Source organism: Corythoichthys intestinalis, chromosome 18 (assembly GCF_030265065.1).
Source record: "Corythoichthys intestinalis isolate RoL2023-P3 chromosome 18, ASM3026506v1, whole genome shotgun sequence".
NCBI lineage: Eukaryota > Metazoa > Chordata > Actinopteri > Syngnathiformes > Syngnathidae > Corythoichthys > Corythoichthys intestinalis.
Genome location: NC_080412.1, coordinates 11,176,834 through 11,202,355, shown reverse-complemented (window position 1 = coordinate 11,202,355; position 25,522 = coordinate 11,176,834). Strand labels below are relative to the sequence as shown.

Sequence of the window (25,522 nt, the reverse complement as noted above, 5' to 3'; positions counted from 1 at the left end):
ATGGTTTAGCGATAGCACTCTCACTACAAACATATATAATATGTAATAAATATGAAGTGCGATAGCACTACTCCAGATTGTCCCTAGTTGAATTTATTTTTTGGCTTTTGACCTCAATAGTGAAATTGTAAATTAATTGTATGACAACTGTCTTATTATCCCCTTATAATTATATATTTTCAGGTAGTACATTCACAACGTCTGAGTGTATGTTGTCGGCGATTAGCCTAGCAATGATCTTAATTGTGGTTGTCAGCCCAAAACCCTCTAAATATATATTAAATGCATCTTACCAGATATAAAATGACTACTACATAATCTGTGGTAGTCGTTTGGAGCCCAGTTCTCTCGTCGAATTGCAGTAGTCCATCTCGCTCTCCTCTCTGGGTCTCTAGGAATACGGTAAAACTTCAAGTCTCTCCGTCTATCTTCTCTGTTTTTGCAACTGACCGCCACACACGACTTCACCATTCTGATTATTAATGTTAACGAGCAGAAAAACACGCCATAATAGGAGGAATTTATGTACGTCCAAATTGCCTTTTTATTTTCAATGGCTGGAAAACAGGTCCTTGGGATTTTTGACTTTTTACCATCACAGCCTATTGGCATACAACTGGCGCCCCACTAAGGCAACGCCACAATAGCCATGCACGTCCATGCCATTGACGGCCATGTACGTCCAAATTTCTCTGATTTTCAATGGCAGAAAAACCTGGGTGGTTGTGATTTTTGACCAAATACTTAGCATCACAGCTCATTGACATTCAACTGGCGCCCACGTTTGTCGATGCCATTGACAGCCATGCAACCAAACATGTCCCCGAAATGTCCCTAAATCAACAGGAAGTGACCTGATAGATCTGTACCTACAACAACAACAAAGCCCCATCGTAATAGCTCCAGAGTTTGCAGTTTCTAGTTAATTTTAGATGTATTCATTTCTTATTCATGCCTGGCACTAAGTAACTATGTTTCACTGCCCTTGACAGTGGTAGACGTTCAATCCAATTTGATTAAGCGGCCGGCAGTCCTCGATCAAGTCAAATTGGATTGAACGTCTATCCCCGTCAATGGCAGCCAATGTGTTAAAAAGCAGTCTGGCATCTTAAAAGGAGGATAAGTACTCTTATTACTTTTTTATTCGTATATAAACACATCAGGTTTTTTAAAAACAATAGTTACATTAAAATATCAGTATGTTTTACCACACACTTTACTTCATTATTTGTATTAAACGTTTATGCAAACAAATACTGAGAATAAAATAAATGGTTATAGAAAGCACATGCATTAAAACAAAGGTACAAAACTCTGTAAATGGATCAACGCTTATCATGTTACATATATATATATATATATATCTTATAGTGTCATGCATCTTCCTAAGATAATTTGTAAGCTAGTGTTGCACTGAGGGGAATGCGTAAAATCATTTTAATAATTAACACAGCGCAACAACATCTCCAACGAGTATGTTGCTGCTTTAAGCGTCCTTGAAAAATCTTCATTTGCCATATCCAGGCGCAATAAAAATTTGTACTTCATCTTTAAAACAAACGTCACTTGAAAAAACACACCTATAACGCTCAACCATAATATTAGGAAAAACTTTACGTATGCCACTTTTTTTTTTTTTTTTTACCTCAGCTGCTCCTAATATTTTGACCCCTAAATATTGGAACCACAAGTTAAAATCAATGCATTTTACATCAAATTTGTACAATGACTTCACTTGATTAAAGCTTTCACGATTTTCCTTCATTGTTTCTTTTTGATCACCTGAGGTGACAATATATGCTACAGGGGCTGGCGTCAGGCGTCCTTCCGTCGTGTGTGGGCAAATGACGTCCATCTTGTTTTAGTGTCAAACAGCCATACAAAATGTTCTTGAAAAGACACAAATTGGCATCTCTATAGCCAGGTGAGCAGGCTGTCCCTGTCCATGTGTGAGCCAGACAGGACGGTCTCCATGTCCATCAGGAGGTCCGAACTCAGACCTTCCGGGATGCAGGGCATCAGCTCCTCACCCTCGCTCATCGTCGGCAGGGAGTCCTGTAAAGTCGACGACTCTCCACACTCACCTATGGATAAAGGTTTGTTTACTCTTACAAAGTGGTAGCATATAAGCAAGTTAGCAACAAGCCCTACCTGTGTCCATGTGGTCCAAAGAGGCCAGCGCCAGTTCGGACGAGCGCGGCAGACTGCTGACACTCAGGCCGCTGTCGGTGCTCTCGTTGCGCGAGTGAGCGCCACTGCATGACAATAAACGTCACCTAATAATCACCACCACCATGACAACTAGGACACTCACCCGTTGAGAGTGGGTTCGTGGGTGGGAGCTCGGATCCGGACATCCACTGGTGGAGCAAGTGTGTTTCTATCATGATCCATAGCAGCGGGCATCTGGTTCCTTCCTCCACCGATTGTGTCCTAAGAGAGAAATTCATATCCAATATACTTCAGTTTACTACCTCTCCCTCTCTTTGAACTCTGCGGCTTTAATGACAAATTGGATAATTTGCAGCCATGAAAATGGGTCAGGGGTTAAAAAGGTGAGAAGGGTGTGGAGGAAATACATTCCGGTACACTGTACAACTAGAGCTGTCCCAAACGACTAATTTTTTCCTGATTAGTCAGGCGAGTATTTTTACGATTAATCGACTAATCTATTTTTTTTTTTTAAACTAATTTAGCAATGACATTTTTGATGACTCTTATCAATTCACAAAAACATTTTGGAACACTTGAATTCTTTATTAAAGTACAAATAAAAACGTAAATAACAACAATAAATCGCAAATAAACAATGAGGTCAAATGCTGATAGCATGAACTAGTGTAAAAGAATGGAATGTAAACAGATTCAGAACAGTGCGCTTTTCCTACATGACTTAAAACAATTCTTAAAAAAATATCTCGCATTAATATTATAGTATACTACTACATGTAATAGTAGTATAATAATTATTCATTGCCAATCAGATTTTTCAGAAAGGTTGTAATTTTAAAGCTATTTTTAGTGTATAATCTGAATTCTAAAGAATGTGGGATTAACTCCAGAAATCGTTACATGACGAACATGACATGCGTTTATTTGGAAATGTTCACCGCAAGTACGTTCGCTAAACCGCTAACAAGAAGCTTTACACTCCGCAAAAAAAGCACCTTTTAACCGCAAGTTTGCGTTTTGGAGAAGACTGCCAATGTTTTATAGCAAGCTAAAGTAGGTTGTCTTTTTTCCCCATTAGCCTCAATCTAGCAATGCTTACGTTTACAGTGTTTAATATTGATGTGTTTCCTTATTTTGTATGTCTGAACTTTAATTCTATGGCGTGTTGATGACCAATAAACATCTGTGAAACGAACTGGAGTCTCATATGCCATCAGCATGCACGCACAAATGCATGCACGCGTGCGCAGGGCGATAAAACCCGTGAAAATTACCGCCCTCATTTTTATTTACAGTGCGATAAATGGACTAATTGCATATCGCAACAGGCTTAGCAACTTCAATAAAACATGTCGTTAGTTAGTTAGATGGAGTTAGGTTTGCCAGCGTGTAATTGTCTCCTGTCGTCTTCCAAAATTACTACTGGGTGACGGCGCTTTAGGTGTCCATTCATGGCTGACGTACAGCCAAGCTTGACATTGAAGCATAGGACACAACACTGTACTCTCCTTTGTTTCGTTGAAAAAAGTCAATGTTTTGGCCACTCTGGTGCGCTTTTTTGGCTTTGTGCCGCTTCCCTCTCTTGCATACCAAGTGTCCAACATTAAATCACCCGACCCCCCTTAAAAATCTTCTCCTCGGATCTAAACAATTTACGTCGGTCACCCTTTCTGACTTCGAAACGGTGAATTTCGCCGAAAGGTGAGCGATTTTCATGCCTGAATTTGACTTTTTTACATGCTAACAAGCAGTGTTGTTTTCATCAATGATGACAATAATGAAAATATTTCGTCAACGAACACTTTTTTCATGACTATGACGAGACGATAACGAGCTATAAACGTGTTTTGGGAGACTAAAACATAACGAGTGTAATGCCAGTTAGGTCACGAGACAAGAACGGGACGAAAATGTGCAATGGTTTCGGTCACATTTTCACAATGTGTGACATTTTATGTGTAGTTAGCCTGCATGGTAGCATTGTGACGTGCTAAAGTCCCTGCCCACGCACCAGTGCTGTGACCTCCGGTCTCAAGGCTTGCACACACGGTAGGATTTGCATCTTGGCCAGAGAGAATATGCAATGTTGCTTTAGCTTTCAAAAGGTCTGTGCCAAGTTATCACACATTAAAGGTAACTCATAGCGTTAGCATAGCATTCGTGTTAGCACCAGCCTAATGCTAAAGACGAGCGTCCTCTTAAACTCTGACATTTATTTTTTTATTTTTATTTTTTTACATACATTTTGTGGCATCCAGGTGGGTATAATTGAAAATAATGTACTGTGTATTATCACCAAGTTGGCATTGTCCTTGTAGAAGCTGCAATGTGTGCTTGTCTGTCAATGTTCATTTGAAATAGTAGTAAACCTTTATTTATTTATTTATTTTTGGAGTATATTTATTTAATTTTATATACGAAAACATTTTTAGTAGGCCTGAACAATATTGGGAAAAACTATCATTGCTATTTTTGGGAGGTTTGGGATGTATTGCAATATTAAAACTAGAACAATTTTCACCAGATAACTTGAATAGCTCTATTTGATATAGACCTGAATATTACAAAAAAATTAATTGCAAAATATATTGCCCTGGCTCCACACTTACTTTTCGGACTGTAAGTTGCTACTTTTTTCCCTCAATTTGAATTCTGCGGTTTATAGTAGAGTGCGGCTAATTTGTTGATGTATTTGTGTTAACAGGTAACACTTTACTTGACAGCGGTGTCATAAGACTGCCATAAGACCATCATAATGATGACATTACATTATCATGGGCACTAATGAATGCTTATGACAGATGCCATTAAGTGTATCTGGCAAATTATGTCGCCAACTCCATTTATGTCCAGCTTCTTTTACATCCATTCAGAAGTGGGATAATTTGCCAGATGACACAAAATGATGTCTGTCATAAGCATTAATTAATCCTCATGGCAGTGTCATGTCATAATTATGATGGTCTTATTACAGTCTTATGGCCCCACTGTCAAATAAAGTGTTACCAAATTCCATGACTAGCAATTAATAAAACAACTAGAACAGTAACTGAACAAAATTAGCACAGAACATAAATTTTGATTGTTATTTACATCTGCAGCACTGCAATGTATGCTCAGAGGCATGTTGGACGACATAGCGTAGACAGCAGGTGGCAGCAGTTGTTGACCGTCTCCTCCAAGAGAACGGTGATGGCCAAATGAGGCAATGAAGCTTTGCAGCCAATTGGTTCAAAGCTAATGAAGCTTTGCAGGCAATTGGTTTAAAGCTTCATAGTGGTTCATTTGGTCTTATGATGCTGCTGTCAAATAAAGTGTTACTGATTAATATCTTTTGGTGCAAATATCCCATAATAAAGTGAGGACAGCTGTGGCTAATAGTCCCTGGCAGCTTATCTATGACCAAATGCTGTTTTCGTGTCAAATCTGGTGGGTGGCAGCATATAGTCAGGTGCACCTTATAGTGCGAAAATTATGGTAGTTGTCAGTCACATGATTGGACATCTGGCACGAAAGTCAATTTTCACCTGCGTGTTGAGTTGCATGTGTTGCTTGCATCGCTGTCTCTCTTTCTCCTTGCGCTGCTGCATGACCAAACTCAACAGGCCTGTAAGACAAAAAGACAATAACATCGTGATAGTACTAAAAAAAAACAAAAAAAAACGAAAAAAGCACACACACAAAATGTTGAGTTAATTTCCTTAAGGTTCAAGTCCATTTCTGTGCGACCTTTCTGCTTATGCTGGACAAATAGCACCTCTGCACACCCCCAAATAATACTGGACTGTGGCAACGCTACCTAGACGCGGGTGGAGCCACGTGGTGCTCTTATTTATGTGATCGACGTAGTACACGTCCCCCTCGGCGGTGGTGGCCCGCTCCCAGCCATCAGGCAGCCCACCTGAACAGCAGCGAGAGCACACATGAGCACACGCACAAGAGAACCACAGGATTGTGGGGAAAGGAAACCCTCAGAAAACTCAAATCGGGTATTTTGACAGGGATGTCATACTCATTTTGCCCGCAAGTTTTTTGGAAAAGTACTCTGAAAACCTCAGGCTTCAGGTTATCAGACATTTTGGTAAAATATTTATAATGAAAAAAATCAGTCTTACCAAAAAATGTCTCTAGTTTCTAGTAAAAATAACTCAAAATAACTTAAAATAAGATGCAGTCTTATTACTAAACTACATTTCCGTATGATATAAAGACTTATTTTGAAACAATTTTCTCTTGTTATAAGCAAAAGCGTGTTTTTAAAAAATGTTGTGCATTTTTTTTCTAGAATAAACCCTATTTTCTGGAAGTGGTGTATATATAAAATCAACTTCTCATTTTATTAAAAATATCTGATTGCCCTAGTTTTTATTTTTGAATATATGGCGGAAAACACAGACAAGGCTGACAAAGCAGTTTCTGCTCTTGAACCCCTCTGTAAAATAAACTGCTGCATTTGAAGCTAAAAGAACTGTTGTGTTTGATAGAACAATATGTCTATATGCTGCCATAGCAGTTTCATGGTGCATTAAGCCCATAACTATTTTTAGTTTGTCCGTTTTACCCAGGAGACCCCTATTTACAGACACCGGGCAAACACTTTTGTTTCAACCCAGCCATAAAAAGAATGACATTTTTTATTCAAAATGCCTATTATTTTTAGCTTGGAATCATTAATTGATGTCTAGTATTTAGTTACAAAAAAAACCCCAAAAAACAACTTTTAAAATTATTCACTCCCATATTTTAAACTTTTAAACAAATTACGTCACAATGAAAAAAAACTGTGTAACCGTCGCTTAATTGCATTTTTTTGTTACTGTCACATTTTCCCCGATATTTTTGTTGATAAATAATTGGTCCAAACCAGGGGTCGCGTTAACCGAATATTTTCCGTCGTTGACCGGTTTTTTAAAACGGTGACGGAAAAAACTGAAGTCCATCCGTCATTTTGACAGGTTGCAATTCACACCCCAGACCACAGGGTGGCGAGTGAGCATATTAATTAGCTTTTGTCTCTCTTGATGCATGACGTCGTTGGCCTTACTCGGAAAAATGTCAAGGCAACTGAGTGTTTGCCTGGCACGGCCAAACTGTTCTCCCTGTATTTTTCAAACACTGAGAGAAAAGTCTGGGACACAGCCTCTCGAGTAGGTACAAAATCAATCGACAAATCAGATTTGTTTATTTGCGTGACGTGTTCTTCACGAGCAACGTCACTCTTGCGCGCCGAAAGTCGTCTCTACAACATGGATAGCGAACGGGAGAGCCGAGTATATGTTCCAATCCACGGTAAATTCAGTTTTAAATGAGCTAAAACACATCGGCACGAGACATTGACAACAGTCTGTCTCGCGCTAGCCATGTTGAATAAACTCCGTTCTCCTCGTATGTTTCCTTCCACGCGTAAGTCCCTCGTCCTGCCCTCGTCGCTTTGCTAACGGCACGTCTGCCCGTCGCTGATTGGTGCACTCCGCTGTCTGTTTGCCTCTTGTTCAACTTGTTCGGATAGACTATTAATTCAAAATGAATGAAAACTAAATATTATTGAATATGTCATTATTATCATTTTAAAAATGTAAGTGACGGGTAAAAATATATTATGACCGGATTTTTATGACACTGTCAGTCAAAATGACAGACAACGAAAAAGTCTAGCGCAACCTCTGGTCCAAACAAACAAACAAACAAAAAAAAAAAACGTTTAAAAGGGTAAGTATTTGAAAAAGAAAATCTCGACCACTCCTTGATGTCTGCGATTTCTGCATTGTGACCCTTGTTATATTACCGTGTTTCACCTATAAAATCCCCCAAAAGTCATGCTGTGGCTATTCACAGCTGTGTCTTGACACTCGGTGAGATATGCTCCATCTTTTTAGATCGAAACAAGGTAAGTACGCGATAATATCTCGTTAAAATCAAGGGGTCTTTAATTATGCTTTCTCATGCTCTAACCTGGAGTTAGGGTTTAGGGGCTTAAATTTTTTTTTTTTTTTAAATGCCCTTTTGTTCAAAATTTTTCTTCCCCCAGAAAATTGAGATTTTAAGCTTTCCAATGATGTATCACACATCTATATATGACAATTTTGAAATCTGGCCAAATTGGGGGTCTCAGAGCAGAGCTTCAAGTCACCTGAGTGTTTTCCGCCATAGATTAAAAATAAGTGGAATTTTCAAAAATGTTTTTAAGTTGTATAAACGTATTATAGAGTGGGATGATAAATTAACTGTAAATAGACATATACAATAAGATAATACAAATATTTACAACAAATAAAACAAACTTAGTCAGGGTGGGATTTAATTATGATTAATTAATTACAGAAGATTTAATGAGTTCAAAAAAATTGAGTGCATTTGAATAATTGAAATGTATTGCAAAGCCTCTAAATTAGTCCAGTGGGGCAAATAAGTATTTAGTCAACCACTAATTGTGCAAGTTCTCGCAATTGAAAGTATTAGTGAGGCCTGTAATTGTCAACATGGGTAAACCTCAACCATGAGAGACAGAATGTGGGAAAAAAAACAGAAAATCATATTGTTTGATGTTTAAAGAATTTATTTGCAAATCATGGTAGACAATAAGTATTTGGTCAATACCAAAAGCTCATCTCAATACTTTGTTATGTACCCTTTCTTGGCAATAACGGAGGCCAAACGTTTATTGTAACTCTTCACAAGCTTTTCGCACACTGTTGCTAGTATTTTGGCCCTAACCCTAACCCATGTTTTGGGGCTGTCGTTGGGCAACACGGACTTTCGACTCCCACCACAGATTTTCTATGGGGTTGAGATCTGGAGACTGGCTAGGCAACTCCAGGACCTTGAAATGGTTCTCACGAAGCCACTCCTTTGTTGCCCTGGCTGTGTGTTTGGGATCATTGTCATGCTGAAAGACTCGGCCACGTCTCATCTTCAATGCCCTTGCTGATGGAAGGAGATTTTCAATCAAAATCTCTTGATACATGGCCCCATTCATTCTTTCCTTTACACGGATTAGTCATCCTTGTCCCTTTGCAAAAAATTAGCCCCAAAGCATGATGTTTCCACCCCCATGCTTCACAGTGGGTATGGTGTTCTTCGGATGCAATTCAGTATTCTTTCTCCTCCAAACACGAAAACCTGTGTTTCGACCAAAAAGTTCTATTTTGGTTTCATCTGACCATAACACAGTCTCCCTGTCCTCTTCTGGATCATCCAAATGCTCTCTAGCGAACCGCAGATGGGCCTGGACGTGTACTGGCTTCAGCAGGGGGACACGTCTGGCAGTGCAGGATTTGAGTCCCTGGCGGTGCATTGTGTTACTGATAGTAGCCTTTGTTACTGTGGTCCCAGCTCTCTGTAGGTCATTCACTAGGTTCCCCCGTGTGGTTCTGGGATTTTTGCTCAACGTTCTTGTTATCATTTTGACGCCACGGGGTGAGATCTTGCATGGAGCCCCAGATCGAGGGAGATTATCAGTGGTCTTGTATGTCTTCCATTTTCTAATAATTGCTCCCACAGTTGATCTCTTTACACCAAGTGTTTTACCTATTGCAGATTCAGTCTTCCCAGCCTGGTGCAGGTCTACAATTTTGTCTCTGGTGTCCTTCGACAGCTCTTTGGTCTTTGCCATAGTGGAGTTTGGAGTGTGACTGACGAGGTTGTGGACAGGTGTCTTTTATACCGATAATGAGTTAAAACAGGTGCCATTAATATAGGTAACGAGTGAAGCCTCATTAGACCTCGTTAGAAGAAGTTAGACCTCTTTGACAGCCAGAAATCTTGCTTGTTTGTAGGTGACCAAATACTTATTTTCCACTCTAATTTGGAAATAAATTCTTTAAAAATCAAACAATGTGATTTTCTGTTTTTTTCCCCCACATTCTGTCTCTCATGGTTGAGGTTTACTCATGTTGACAATTACAGGCCACTCTAATCTTTTCAAGTATGAGAACTTGCACAATAGGTGGTTGTCGAAATACTGTACTTATTTGCCCCACTATCTATTTTAATCAAGTCCTACCCCTAAAATACAGCTTCGAAATGTATAATGTAATGATCGCTGCAATTCTCCCATTCCCAAAAAATTGGATGTCTATCGCCCTGAATGGCAGTGAATGCGTTCAAATGATCCTGCAATTCCTTCCAGGATGCAAATGGAACGCCTTTGTCGTCATTTTCTATTTTCATGATAATCATTTGTGGAAATACCTGCATCTGGATTACTGCTGGGAGGTGTGGCGGTGGTGGGAGCCGGGTTACTGAGAGAGTGAGCGTGAGCGGGGGACGGACCGGGGTGCGGCTGGGCGGTCGATTGGAGCTGTGTCAGGCGGGGGTCGTGCCAGGTGGTGGTCTTGTCCAGGTGGCTGTAGGTCAGCACGTACACACACGTACACAATCAGGCACGCACACAGAGCATGTTAGAACAATGACTCAAAGGAGTAAGACTGGGTTGACCAGTACAACAACTCGCATGAGAATTCCAGCATAACGACATTATTACATTGTTAAGGGTGGTAGTCTTGTCTTAGGACAGGTTTCAACATAAGGTTCAGATTTCAAAGTTCAAATAGGGTTGGGTAATCAGGATGTCTTTTCTGTCTTTTCATATCGTCTGATCTCAATTCTTACTTTTTTTTTTAAAGCTTGATTTTATATATATTCGTCAACTGATAGTTTTAAAGAATCGGTACTGAGCACATAAAACTAGAGGGCAGTTAAACTTTTTGCCCGCATCTGAATTAAATATTAACATAAAATTAGCTGGCCTGTTGCAAACAATACTTTTCACAATCAATATTTCAAACAGCAAACGCAAAATTAAAGTAAGTTAATTCATCAATGCAGAAAATGTAGGAATATAACCATGGTTAAAAAATTAGTAGTTTGAGAGTTATAAGAGATTTAAAAAAAAAAAAACATAACAAAAACAAGCAAGGAATTTATCAAAAGAAGTGCCCTGATTATGTGCGGACCTCAGCCATAGGGAGGCTGTATGGCATTTTGCAGAGAAGCCCTGACATTAATAGAAGAAGAGCGTAGTAGAAGAATAAAACTTTGTTACAATAATTTGTTTTTTGGCTGTGTCTAAGAACGTTTGAGAATAAATATTCATTGTTTTGAGGGTTGGAATACCACGATGAGATACCATAATTTTCAAACTATAAGCCGGTACTTTTTTCCTTCATTTTGAATGCTGCGGCTTATAGTCCAGCGGCTTATTTGTTGATTTATTTGGGTTAACAGGTAATACTTTATTCATATGTCATAAGACCGTCATAATTATTACATGACACTATCAGGGGCGTTACTGAATGCTTATGTCATTAAGTGTCATCCGGCAAATTATGTCACTAACTCCATTTATGTCCAGCTCGGATCTTTTACATCCATTCAAAAGTGAGATCATTTGCCAGATAACACTAAATGACATCTGTTATAAGCATTCATTAATGCTCATAACTGTGTCATGCCATAATTATGATTGTCTATTGACAGTCGTATGGCTCCACTGTCAAATAATGTGTTCCCAAATACCATAACTAGCAGTGGATGAAACAACTGGATAAGTAACTGAAGAAATAATTAGCACAGAACATGAATTTGTATTGTTATTTACATCTGTAGCGCTGCTATGCATGCTAGGAGGCATGTTGGACAACAACAGTGTTGACAGCAGGAGGCGGCATAGGTTGACTGTCTCCCCCAAGGGAGCAGTGATGGCCAAATGAAGCAATGAAGCATTGCAGCCAATTGGTTGAAAGTTTCACTGTGGTTCATTTGGTCTTATGACAGTCATATGATGCCACTGTCAAATAAAGTGTTACCGTATAATATCTTTTGGTGTAAATATCGCATAGTAAAGAGAAAACGGCTGCGACTTATAGGCCAGTGCGGCTTACCTATGAACAAGTGTCGTTTTCTTGTCAAATTTGGTGGGTGGCAGTTTATAGTCAGGTGTGCCTTATAGTGCGAAAATTACGGCACTAATTTTTGTTCACGCGATTTTTCTAAAACAGAGGGCCAAGAAGGGGCCACATGTAACCCTCAGGGGCCAAGTGTCGCTACCATCTTTGTTCAGTGTTTGTTTGGTCAACAAGGCAATACACAGATTATCCTGCATGTGGTAGTAAAACCATCTTTTCTTGACAGTGCCAAGCAAAGATGAACCAGTAAAGTTTGTAATAATTCAAATTTAATCATACTGCATGCTGTTGTAAGGATTGTAAGGATACAATACATGGAACAGTAATTTTAATCACTTTTTTCAAAAGCAATTTCAAACACGAAAACCAGCATTAATATTTAACATACTTTATAAACAACATTATTTGATTTTCTCTCACTTCAGAAAAGTAGGATTTGCCGATTGCCATGCTTTGTGCTAAAACGGGAACACTTTGGGGCCATTCAAATAAGAGGTGTAGCCAGTGCTCCCACCGCCACTGTTAACGCATCACTGGCATCTTCCATTATATATTAGCGTGACGCTAACAGGTTTTTGAGAACAAATGAATTTATGTTTCAATGCACAGAATAGTGCTGTACGATACGAAAATATACTGTATATCTTAAAAAATTGAGTATATCGTCATGATCGCCATAAATAGACCTGTTTCTGCAATCTGCGTTTTGGCCAGCGGATGGCACCCAATTTGCAGTGACTTGCTCCATTAATAGGACTGCATATGCCATATCAGTACCACCAATCGGCCTAAAAATATCCTCGTTTTCACTCAATAGTTACCCAATTGGATCCCCCCTGGAAACTACTCAAATAATGCACGCAAGACAAATGAAAATAGCAACGTACATAATCCACACAAACAACACAATGCGTTCCAACATGAATGTTAATTAGTTTACTATTAATTATTTTATGCTAACTTAACAGCCGTCTTGAAAGTCAAAACCACTCGTCACACGTAATAGTAAATAATAAGATATATTTACTTTTTATCAAAAATACGCATACTACTGTGCTGCTTATGTTAACTCTAGAAAGTTGAAGGTAGTAGCACAGCTTGATATGTTTAACTTGTTCATTTTATTAAAACGTATTTAATCCGTGTAATGTCTGTTTAATGTCAATTCAAAAACAAAGTCAATGGGGAAAAAGCTGTCATAATTGTTGTGAAATTTTTCACTGGATGTCTTATATTGTGGCATAGACTTCACTATCAGTTGGAGACAGTTCCTACAAACATTGGGCCACGACTTTCTGTAGGGGGCCAGGCCCGGCAGAGCGTCGGATTTAGGTGGAAACAGGACGAAAGTTTTTGTGCATACAAGCAGGCAGAAGTGTCTTAAGAGTGATTTGGTCGAGGATTTAAGGTAGTTGTTATATAAGCATAAGCAAGTATATAGCACCATGCATGCTCTTTAAAACGTGAAATAAAATTAAATGAATGGAAAAAATTAGTGCAACTTTAGCTCGAAAAAATTACGTAAAATGAATGATAACTGCCCATTTTTTTCTTTTAACCAAGGATCTAGACTCTTTTACGTTCATATCTATAAAACTTCCAGGATTTACGCATTTATTTAAAAGAATTTTCAACTTAAAAAGCTCTGTTTTGTGATGGCCGTCATGTTGGCTTTTGTATCCATACACAATAACATTACATTCAAATAATCAGGTAATTTTCAGCCAACTGCCAGCTTTTTTTGTCAAAAAACTAGTAATTTAGACATTTCTGTGTGAATACAAAGAAAAGATAAAACACGTAAAAGGCAAATTTATGTAACAATTCAACCTAAAAACGACGAGAGCCAGATAGCCAGAATCAGAATTTAAACTAAATAAATTGTTATTGTATATAGAAAAATACAAAATTTGCTTTTGTTGAGTAAAATAAAGATTATTCTGCATGCTTTCCTCAAATATTAAGTTTCTGATGTGAAAATGTAGTGATTTACTAGCTGTTGCAAACATTTCAAAATTGCGCTAAATAAAAATAAAAAAATTAGTTGCTATTTCGGGCAAAAACTGAATTGTTAAATATTGCTATTGATCCTGAAAATAAAAGGTGATTATCTCTGCATCTGGTGATTTTTGTGCATCAAGCGTAATGTCTGAGAATTTTATAGGAATTTTAAGTTCTGTTATACTTATATAAAAAATAATAAGGATTTTATAAGGGAGCTGTATGTTTAGGTTTTAGGTCACTAGTGGCTTTGGTTTTGAAAATATTTAAATGTTTTTGAAAATAGGCCCCAACAGAGCGGACCCGTACCCCGTTTCCTGTCAACTGGTAGTGAAGTCTATGACTGTGGTATATCTGTGATCTCGATAATAAAATTGTCCAGGCCTAATTTCGAGGCTGTGTTGGGGTAACCTCACTGCCGCTCTTACTTGAGGAAGTAACGTTGCCCAGCGGGCGTCTTGGCCATCTCCCAGCCGTGCGGAAGCGGCACATCGTCTGGTATGAAAGGCGCGGTAGCTGCCGCTGTGGCTGCCGCCGCAGCAGCTGCAACCACCGCATCAGGCATGTTGACTGGCAGAGAGGCCGGTGAGGAGTGGGCACGCACGTGGTGAGGGGTGAGGGATGCACACACACCGCCGTCCGAACTAGCCTGATAGAGTTAAAAAAAAAAAAAAAAAAATCAGTACCATTGACGGTGATAGATGTGCAATCATGTGGCATCCAATCATCCTTTTGCTGTGAATTTAAATCAGTTTATCACTAGCAGATGTCCGATCCATTTGAAGTGGGGGGTGGCGGGGGGGGGGGGGGGGGGTGGTAACGAATGAACGAATTAACTGCTAACCTTACCTTAAATCGATTGGACATTAATTGTTGTCATTAGATTACATGGTTTTAAGTAGTGGTGGGAGCCTCAAGGCTCACGATAACAATTATCGATACATGGGCCAGAAAATGAATCCATGATATTTTATTACGCAAATGACGAGCAACACTAGGTAACTTTTCAGTTTTGGTCGATTTTAGTGACGCCGGTGGACAAAGGCAGTCGTGTTTTGCCTTCCTTCTAGCCAAGTGTATCACATTTGATACACTCAGAATTTCATTATTTTGAGACTAATTTAGAATTTTGAAATAAAAAAATTAAAAAATGATGGATGCAAGTCAAAACATGCATCTGCAGGTTCCATGAGAAAAAAAAACTGGATTTAGCTAGGGTTATAGATATTAGAGCGCCTATTACACATACAGTATTCATTTTGATTTTTCTTTTTCTACAAATTTGAAAAAAGTATCATTAGGACCTTATTTTTTAAGTTTTGGGATTCTCTGACAATTGCTTCATGTTGCAGGCATTAAGGGGTTAAGGAAGACTGCGTTTCCCATGAGGACCAATGCACACCCGCACAGTGTCATAAAATCATGATCTCCCAGTCGCCTGCAGATCGGTTAAACGACATTTCTGTTTCCAGCAGCTGTGTAAAGGATGAATAGTAATAAGGTAATGAATCCAGTTGTGGCTAAACAATAGTATATGACCGTTAGCAACAGTGCGGCTTAGTGTGGCTAACCCCACCACCCAACCCGAACTCGTCAGCGCTGACGAGTTCGGTTGGTTTTGGTGAATTTTAGTGATGCCGGTGGACAAAAGCGGCAGTGTTTTGCCTTAAGTAAGACTGCGTTTCCCATGAGGACCAGCGCACACCCGCACAGTGCTGTAAAATCATGATCGCCCAGTCGCCTGCAGATGGATTAAACAACATTTATGTTTCCAGCGGCTGTGTGAAGGGTGAATAGAAAAAGGTAATGAATCCAGTTGTGGCTAAACCAAAGCATATGACGGTTAGCGACCGTGTGCCTTAGTGTGGCTAACCCCACGGTTGGGGGGGTGTCAAACCAGCGACTGAAAGCCGAGCTAATTTTTATTTTTGAGTATTCTTTTACCCCTAGTTGCCATCGACTTCCGTCTTTACAATGAAAGGTGGAAGTGACATATGCCGTACAACAGTCAGAACATTTGTAGGTTTTTTGTGTTGCAGGGTTCCTGCCACCCTCCTCAAAGTTAATTAGAGCCGGTGAAAGCAATACAGACCCCATATATACAGTACATATAAAAGAGGTGTCATTCAACTAGTTGTCAGCCGACATATAACAAATCTTATGAGAATATTTTATAGAGGTTGAAAAGTTACCTAGTGTTGCTTTTAAAAGAAAAATTAGCTATTTCATTAACAATGTTTTTTTTTCATTGTCTTCCTCACAGACTATAGTATATGACAATATTTTAATGCAACATTTTTGTAAATGAATACATGAACACTATTGCAACATTCTTGTGAAGAAATGAGAGCTGTAATGCATTGCTTGCCACTGGCAACAATAGATGTCCAATTCATTTCAGCTGAGAGGACTGGTTTATGTTGTTTGAGTGCTATTGACAGCGCTAAAGGTCCAATTCATTTTGCTGAGAGGGGGCGAATGCCAATGAGTTATTATAGACCCTATTCTAGGGGAAATTCTTCGTAGCGACATTTTGGTTCCCTATTTAAATGGTTCCACGGATAGAAAGACTTGTAGTTCTTAAAAGATAAACATTATGAGTTTTAAAAAATTGATATTGAAACCCCTCTTGATGTTTTCATTTTTATACAATTTGTAATATTAGTTTAACTAGCAGTAGTGCTGCAACGATTAATCGAATAACTCGAGTATCCGATTAGAAGAAAAGATTCTAATTAAATTATGCTCCTTTAAGTATTTGTTTAATTAAAGTGGCGTTGCAATGGTAAATTTTAAAGTGTTTGTATTTAGTTTTATTGATTTGGGTGGATACACTGCCCTCTAGTCTGTCTCATTTCATATGGCTGAATCCAGCTGCTCCATGTTAAGACCAACATAAGCCAAGTTTTTGTTTGAGCTAATGTTTTTTTAATACATTCGTTATTTAGTCTATAGGTATATTTAGCCGTTTTTTTTTGTAGGAATATGTGTCTAAACCATTAGTTAAGAGCATTGGAAAAAAAATTAGCGTTTTATAGCATTTAAGCTAGTAAACTTTTGCTATGTAAGTTAGCCAATTGTTCTTTTGTTGTACATAGATCCTTATTTATTTAATTTTCTTATACCGTTTGAGGCTCAGCTCAGGTATTTTAACTTTTCATGTTGCTCATCCGATTACTCGATTATTCGAACTAACTAGTTCATCGATAAATCGACTACTGAAATAATTGATAGCTGCAGCCCTAACTAGTAGGTCCCGATTGTTGTTGACGTCGCAGGGCGGTGACATCACATGGTTACGCTACCCGGGCTTCCAGAGTATGACTTTAGCAACATAAGCTTGTCATCTGTTCAACCCTTTCAATCTGAACCCGAGAGGAACATTAATGAGCATGACAACACTGTCGATATTTCACAAAACGAGAGCCAAAGCAAAATGAACAGGAAAGACGGGATGAGACGAGACGAGAGTAGGAAAAAAACTGTGTTCCACCAAAATGTGTTACAATGGCATGCTACGTATCTTACAAGAGGCGAATTTGACACCCAAAGTACTACCATACGCTTTCAACTTGTTTTGTTTATTTGCGTACAGAAAGAACATACTAAAGATGCCTTAAGATAATACTTAAATGTAGTAATATCAAATAAATGTGGTTTAAATACTCTAATGTGGTCAGCAGATCAACAATCTGCTACCACAACACAATGCTTAAAACTATGAGAGGGAAACACATGCAAAAAAGATTTTGAGGTAATGAAAAGGTAATAAAAGACTCAATAAAAACACAAATAGTAAGAACTCGCCGCTTTTAACTAGGCATGTGCTGGTTACCGGTTTCAAGGTTTGCCGTGGTATGAAAACGTCACGGTTTCAAAAACACTAAAATTTTCCATCATACCGTAGTTACGGTATTAGCTATTTTTGAGGTCCCAAAAATGTAGCAAGAAATCCTTAATTTGGAGCGGCAGGGCTCACCCATCCCCTTTCGGGTTGTTGCTCTGTGTGTGTCAGTGACACTACACCTTAGCTTTTCCTCCCGCAAATATAAACATAAGTCGCCAGTATGGGAGTACTTCGGCAACTGAAAAGAGACAGACGGCCGCGTCTTAGAGGAGGAAGGACAGCCGACATTCAGGCAACACCTCCAACATGATTTCACATTTACATGATCATCGTCCGTCACTTGACACAAAATTTATGGTAAGTAAACGTTGTCATGAACGTTTCCCACCAGCTACGAGAGTTCACTCAAGCTGGTTTAGTGTGTCTAGCAATGGTAAAACAAATACTATAACGTAAGCTTGTTAACATGGCAGATAACGTGGCTATTTACATGCCAAGACGGCTAACAAATTTTCTCTCTACCGTTAGAATACTCTTGCATAGTATTCCGCCATTGTAAACATTTGCCAATTTGCAAATATATTGGGGGGAAAAAAATCCTGTTCAATGGAATTAAAAAAATTTTTTTTTTAAACCCATACATGTCAAAATAACACATTTTAGAGCTATAATCGCAATACCGTGAAACCTCGGTATTTTTGCTTAAAGTGCATATAACACCAAAAAGAATGTTTATTTCATATTTCACGCGGTATTTTATGCTCCTGAATGAAATGGACCGCTTGGATGTGTGTGGAAGCAACCGTTTTAGTTCTTCAATTTTTTGAATCCCGCCCATTATAATGAATAACGTCCTGTTTTGAGGAGGAATGCGAATGTGACGTCACCCGGGTCAGCATCTCACACTACAGCATTGCTTTATAGCATGCAGATGGACTGCTAATTCAGCTGATTTTGCGGATTAATTCGTTTATTTTTCGCATCACGCCAGCCAAATGTGCTGCAGGGTTTTGTTGCTGCACCAGGGAGGGTGTGAGCCTTTTTGGGTTTCAAAAGGTTCCCATTCACCGCGGATATTGGCCAAAACAAGCCCTACTACTTTGGGACTGTTGGACTTATGAGGAAGTGAGTAAAAATCGTATTTTGTATGATGTCAAATACTGGGATCATGGCACACATTTTATTACGGAGGTGGCTTGCATTTTGTAGCTGATTGTCCACCGAGAATGCAACTCGCCCGACGACCGGCGGCTTGTCGCACACCCCCCTCGGTTCTTCGTGTGCCCGCCAGGAGAGCGCTATACTCGGCTTATTGCCCTCTTTGTGTGCCCGGTGTTATGTCAAATTTTCAACCCCATAAGTTTGTATTAAAAATGGCCACGAATACAGCAATTACAAAGTAAACACTACAAACTTTCTTTAAATAAAGGACTATTTACTTACATTTGATCATGGATGGACATGTATAAAGTTCTCCTCAGACACATCCTGCCATGTTAGCTGCACAAGAACTGCACACCGCTCTCTCACAGTTTACGTCTTCGCTGTGTGGTAAAGCATTATTTTACGCCATATTCGTGTTGACCATGTGGCAGCTACGAGTTTCTCCGACGTCGGACGGTTTGTCCAGCTGCTTCCCCGGCAAACGAGCTCCCCTGCCCGCAGCAGGGGAACGAGTCCGACAAGCTGTAACTTGCTCGCCGCCGGGCAGGTTGCCGATCAATCGACAACCCCGCCACTGTGACATGATCCTGGGTAGTTTTGTGTGATTTTTCACTTCGAAAGCCAAGAATAAGACTTTAAAACATCACTCGGTTCGGGTTAGCATGTCGGCTACCTGTTACACCTTCTGGTTTGTTTACACTCTCCGAAGCCGGGGCAGGGAAATGACAAATGCCGGACTAACTCCGGTGGCATAAAATATAGTTTGGGAGGTGCAAGAAGTGTACAGTTTTGACCATTATGAGTAATTTTTCCATATCGTACTGAATGAATTCTTATATTTCATATTCCATTTAGCACAAGGCTGTTATTTGCCATGACCATACCATTTATTTAGTAATTGGAGAGAAATACTTCGATAAAAAGAATATCCTGTAAAAATATTGGAGTAGAGAGACTGAAACAATAACATTTTGCAGCTCTCTTCGTCGCATTTTCCTCGCTATAAATAATTCCCCCTAGATGGGCTGAATTCTAAATCAGATGAAACCATGACCCTGCCGACGTCATCCTCCTGTTGGGGATGCTAGAGCCCTATAATGGTAGCCATGGCTAAACAGCAGATTAAAAGACTAATTTCTCGTCACCTGCACTTTGCCAAATTGATGTATATAGTCGAATCGTCTCAAAATATGATTCTAATTCACATAATAATGTTATTTAAGACTTTTTTTTATCCTGTCGTAGGCACTTTAAGGTTATCCATACACTTCATTAGCTATTGACGTGACACTTCGTCATTCTTTGCCTAACGCCTTATCAGAGGGGGCCGAGCTTCATTTAGTAATAGCCGAAGACGGCATGCACTCATGTCGGATTTAAGCTTGGATTTTTGAAGAACTACGAAAGCTGTACCGCATACAAACATGAAGGATTGTCTCCAGAGTGATTTGTCCAAGGATTCAAGGTAAATATTATATTTTTCGTACCATGCATGCGTGATTGAAGCATTTATTTGAAGGAATTTGCTTCTTTGTTTACACATGTAGGCGGCTAATTTTCGTAACTGACTAGCCTCATAGTTGGCAATATTTACACGAAATAAATGCTACCTGCACGTTTTGTTTTGCTTTTAACCAAGAATCGAGACTGGGTTACGTCGATATCTATGACGAATTCGGGGATTTAAGCATTTAGTCACAAGAATTTTCGCAAGAAAAGCTCCTGTTAACGCCAGGCGGCCGCTAGCCTCATTCGCTAACAGAGTAGCATTGTAATTCAACAATATACGTAAAATAAATGCTAACTGCACGGTTTATTTGCTTTTAGGCAAGAATCAAGACTGTTTTACATCCATATATATGAAGAATTCGGGGATTTAAGCATTTATTCACAAGAATTTTCGCCAGAAAAGCTCTGTTTACATTAGGGGGCCGCTAGCCTCATTCGCTGACAGAGTAGCATTGTACAGTATATAGTGTATAATGATTATAATGGACTATTCTATTCTATAATAAGTCGTGATTGTATATAAAAATTTATTAATAATCTATTTACATATTATTCATAATTGATTCTGCATGTTTTCTTCAAGTATTAAATTTCTGATTTTAAATTGATTTATTAGCTGTTGAAAACTTGCAGTAAAGAAAAAAAAACTTATATGTTAAATATTGCTATTGATGCTGAAAATATAGATGGTTTTCTCTGCATTTGGTGATTTTTGTGCATGTAGAGTAAAATCTGAGACTTTTATAGCCATTTTAAGTTGTGTTATACTTATATAAAAAAAATAAACGGGATTTTATAAGGGAACGGCTTTGAATTTTTCGATGCTCATGGAGACTCATATATGGCTAAGGTAGGTGCCTGCTTTGGTTTTAGGTTGGTAGCAGCTTTGGTTTTGAAAATATTTGAATTTGAAGTTTTTGAAAATAGGCCCCTTACGAATTGGCCAAGTTTCCCTTGTCATTTTAATAGATTATGAAGTCTATGGGTTATCATACAGTCAAAATCTCATACCGGCACATGCCTACTTTTAACCGATGAGCACATGTGTTTGACGTCTCACCGCCTAGAAAGAATTGCAGTTACCCGGTAGTCAGTGGCGGACTTGGCAATTTTGGGGCCTAAGGCGAACATATCCAGGGGCCCTCTTCATGGGTCAGGGGTTAAAGGGTGAGAAGGGTGTGGAGGAAATATATTCTGGTACACTAGGGCTGTCCTAAACGACAAATTTTCTCCTGATTAGTCAGCCGACTAGTTTTACGATTAATCGACTAATCTAATAATTTTCTTTTTTTTTTTTTCAACTAATTTAGCAATTAAATTTTTGTTGACGCTTATTAATTCACAAAACTATTTTGGAACACTTAAATTCTTTATTAAAGTACAAATAATCACGTAAATAACAATAATTAATCACAAATAAACAATGAAGTTAAATGCAGATAGCATTTACTAGTGCAAAAGAATGGAAAGTAAACAGATTCAGAACACTGACTTTGCCTTTCCAACATTATTCAAAAAAATTCTTTAAAAAAATTCTAGCAATGTTATTATAGTATATTACAATATATAATAGAATTATATAATAATTCTAATAATTATTCATTGCCAATCATATTTGTCATGAAGAGTGTCATTTGTAAGCTATTCTTAGTGTAGAATCTGTATTATGTAGTATTTACTCAACATATTATAATATTAATTCTGAAGTATGTGGGATTAACTCCAGAAATCATTATTTATATGACGAACATGACGTGCTTTTGCTGTTAACCAGCTGTTGAGTGTTATTGTATGACTGATTGGAACTGTACTACATCGTTTCGCCACAGGGTGTGCTGTCGTGTATTTTATGTTCCTTGTGAAGAAGAAGAAGAAACTTAAAAGCGGCATTAGAGGCCTGTTCTCAACTTCTCCCTCACTGCACATTGGCTCTCATGGAGAGCACGTTCGCTCATGTGTTCGAAATAAACGATAGCAGACGTGCAAAATAGCAAGTGAGCTGTAAAAATAGCGAGCTTAGTGGCGTGAAAACCGCGGGAGAGCTTAGTAAAGCTAACGAACAGCTAAGCGGAGCTAAGCGATGCTAAACGGCGCTAAATGAAGCTAAGCGACTGATACTCTGTCCGTCGTCGTGGTGCGTGTGTGGGGGGTGGGGGGGATAATATAAATGCAGCAATCAAATTTCTTTCTTTTTTGTTTTGTTATTTGTTTGTTTGGTATGCTGACATAATTATACATGACGAATAGTTGGGGGTGCTGCTGGCTCCGGTGGCCCAAGCAGTTGCTCGTTGGGGCAAGGGCAGCTGGTTTGGGGCCCCCTACTGGTTGGGGGCCTAAGGCGATCGTCTACTTCGCCTGAATAGTAGATCCGCCTATGCCGGTGTTCAGCCATTCCTTACTACGCAGCGAAACATCCTACACAATGCTCAGCACGCTTGCGCATGCATACACACGCATGCGCACATCGGTTAGAAGCAGCGAGTACTCACCATTTTTGTTTTTATTTAGTTATTTAGAACCTTTTCACTGTCTCAAAGATACTTTTTGCATGTATTACCCTCTCATACTTTTAACCATTGTGTTTTTTTGTGTTAGCTTTGAAGCAGTTGACCACATTGGGCACGTAGGCACATTTAAGTATTTTCTGCAGGCATTTTTTTAGGACGTTATTCCTGTATGCATCTAAACAAAAAAAGTTTAGAGCGCACGGTAGTACTTTGGGTGTCAAATTAATGTAGCACGTTTCGCCGATGTAGCAGATTTTGGCAGAACACCGGTAGTATTCGTCAAGTGACAGCGACAATCTACGTCAGACATGTCCAAAGTCCGGCCCGGGGGCCAAATGCGGCCCTTGGTCAAATTTCATCCGGCCCCCAGCCTCTGTCATAAAATCAATAACGTCTGGCCCGCACATACACTTAATAAATTGGTCAGCAGTACTGCTACCAGCATATGAAGTAGTTACACACTAAATGCTGCTCCTCATTTACCCACTAAAAGGCAGCATCTATCAAAGCAACATTACCCCGTGTGACCCTTTACTCCCAATTTAAAATCTAAAATGGCGACAATCAACAAAAAAAGTTGACCGCGACGGCCGACGATTCAAGGATTGGTGGAAATTGGACTATTTCTTTACTAAAATACGCAACAACTGTGTCTGCCTCATTTGCAAAGAGACAGTCGCTGTTTTAAAGAGTTCAATGTGAGGCGATATTACCAAACAAGACACGCTGACATGTACGACAAGATTACAGGGAAGATACATAGCGAGAAATTAAAGCAACTTGAAGCTAACGGTAGTTTAATTTTACAGCAGCAGTATTTTGCAACAGCCCGAGAGTCGAAAGAGAACGACACAAAGGCTAGTTGCGAAATTGTTGAAATTATTACATAAAAACATAATAATAAAGCAAATGTGACACACGGAATGGCTTGCTAAAATTTGCTTAAATATTTTGTTCTACGTAGAGCACGTCAGCCAAGGTCGGCCCCCTACATTTTTACCACACCAAATCTGGCCCCCTTTGCAAAAAGTTTGGACACCATTGACCTACGTCCATTGCGCGCTTAAAATAAGGCGCCCCCATAGGTCAAAACATGTACTAAATAATACAGCTTTTTAAATCAATGGCAATATTTTATGTGTTTCTCATAACATATTTTAGTAAAAGAGAAGAATGGTGGCTAATTAGAGCCTACAAGTCATTAAGTCTGAGGCTGCCTTTAAACAGTGACATCTTTCTTGGCGAGAGCATATCGATAACCTATTGGGATACATTATTATCGCGATATATCACCATCACAATATATTGTGCATTTCCCGACCTGTCTGGAGTGCGTGCGAGGGTCCGGCGGTTTGAAGAAGGAGTCGGGCAGCTTTCGCAACCTCATGGGCACCGATGCGGGCTGCTGGGCGGCCTTGCCGGGGTTCATGACCGCACTGAAAAGGGCATCCAGCTCGCTCTGGGAGTCGCCGCGGACGTGCACCACTTGCTGACCGACCGGGGGCGCGCTGCCGCCGCCGCCTCGGTGCGCGTCCATGTGGGGCAAAGGGGTGTCACACGCTTGACAAATAATACAAAAAACCTGTATAAAAACAAAAAATAATTCCAATTTTACGAATTGAAAGTCATGCTGGGAGGGGGTTGTGTGACAATGCGTGACGTGTTATGTGATCGGATTGTTTACACTACTCCCCCATTTTTCTCGTCTCCAAACAACCCACGCTGAACTTTATCGGAACTTCTTTAAAGAATTCTTTGAAAAGACGCAATCAACACGCGAGAAAGTTTGCGTGCGCGTGTGGAAAAAACAAATAGAAAAAGTGAGCGCAACGTGCCTCCCACATACCTTAACGCAGACAGTCGTTCTCCCCCACTCTTCGTCAAGACCTACGCTCAAAATGTAATAAAAGCCACAACAACCGAATCCCGCCGCTCCAAGAAGAAGAAATCCACACGCGCGTGAAGTGGAACAAAGTGCGTGGAAGAAATCACGACGAGTAGTCCAAACTTTTGTGTGCGTGCGTGCGCGCGCGTGCACATCCACGTTCTTGCGATAGTGCGCATGGGCGGGGTTGCAGCCTTTAAAGCCGCCGTTGCGCCAAATTTGCGCAGATTTTTCGCAAGGAAAACAGCCAATTTCGTCACGATTGTGCAAAAAACACCCGAGCTCAGAGTTAAGAGGACAAATCGGGGGACATTTATGGCAGAAAACGCATGGAAACGAATTCAAAAGTTGACAAATGTGATTCCCAATCGTCACTGTAACTACGTTTGAGTCTTTTTTTTTTCGAACCTGGGTTGCCCTGTGACATTCTGGCTAAATAGTACTAAAAGAACATATCCTCTCTGTTTAGGGGACCAGAGACAAATTGCGCCCCCAGGTGGAAAACATGCTTAATGCGCAATGAAAAAAACAA

General features: G+C 39.5%; 1 protein-coding gene across 2 annotated transcripts; it reads right to left on the bottom strand.

The window, feature by feature from the left end:
• Nucleotides 1-559: 559 nt before the first annotated feature.
• Nucleotides 560-25,155, bottom strand: LOC130906999 (transcriptional coactivator YAP1-like). 2 transcript variants are annotated; one of them, XM_057821795.1, is made up of 9 exons: nt 24,952-25,155; nt 24,427-24,687; nt 14,507-14,727; nt 10,363-10,517; nt 5,972-6,073; nt 5,700-5,779; nt 2,315-2,433; nt 2,152-2,255; nt 560-2,084 (listed from the first exon to the last, which is right to left on the bottom strand). In XM_057821795.1, exons 2-9 carry the CDS (start codon nt 24,640-24,642, stop codon nt 1,915-1,917), a joined length of 1,167 nt encoding a protein of 388 aa, XP_057677778.1. In that variant the 5' UTR covers nt 24,643-24,687; nt 24,952-25,155; the 3' UTR covers nt 560-1,914. The 2 variants fall into 2 exon arrangements, with proteins under 2 accessions (XP_057677778.1, XP_057677779.1); XM_057821796.1 differs by lacking the exon at nt 5,972-6,073 and having other exon boundaries at nt 563-2,084.
• Between the last annotated feature and the right edge of the window lie 367 nt (nt 25,156-25,522).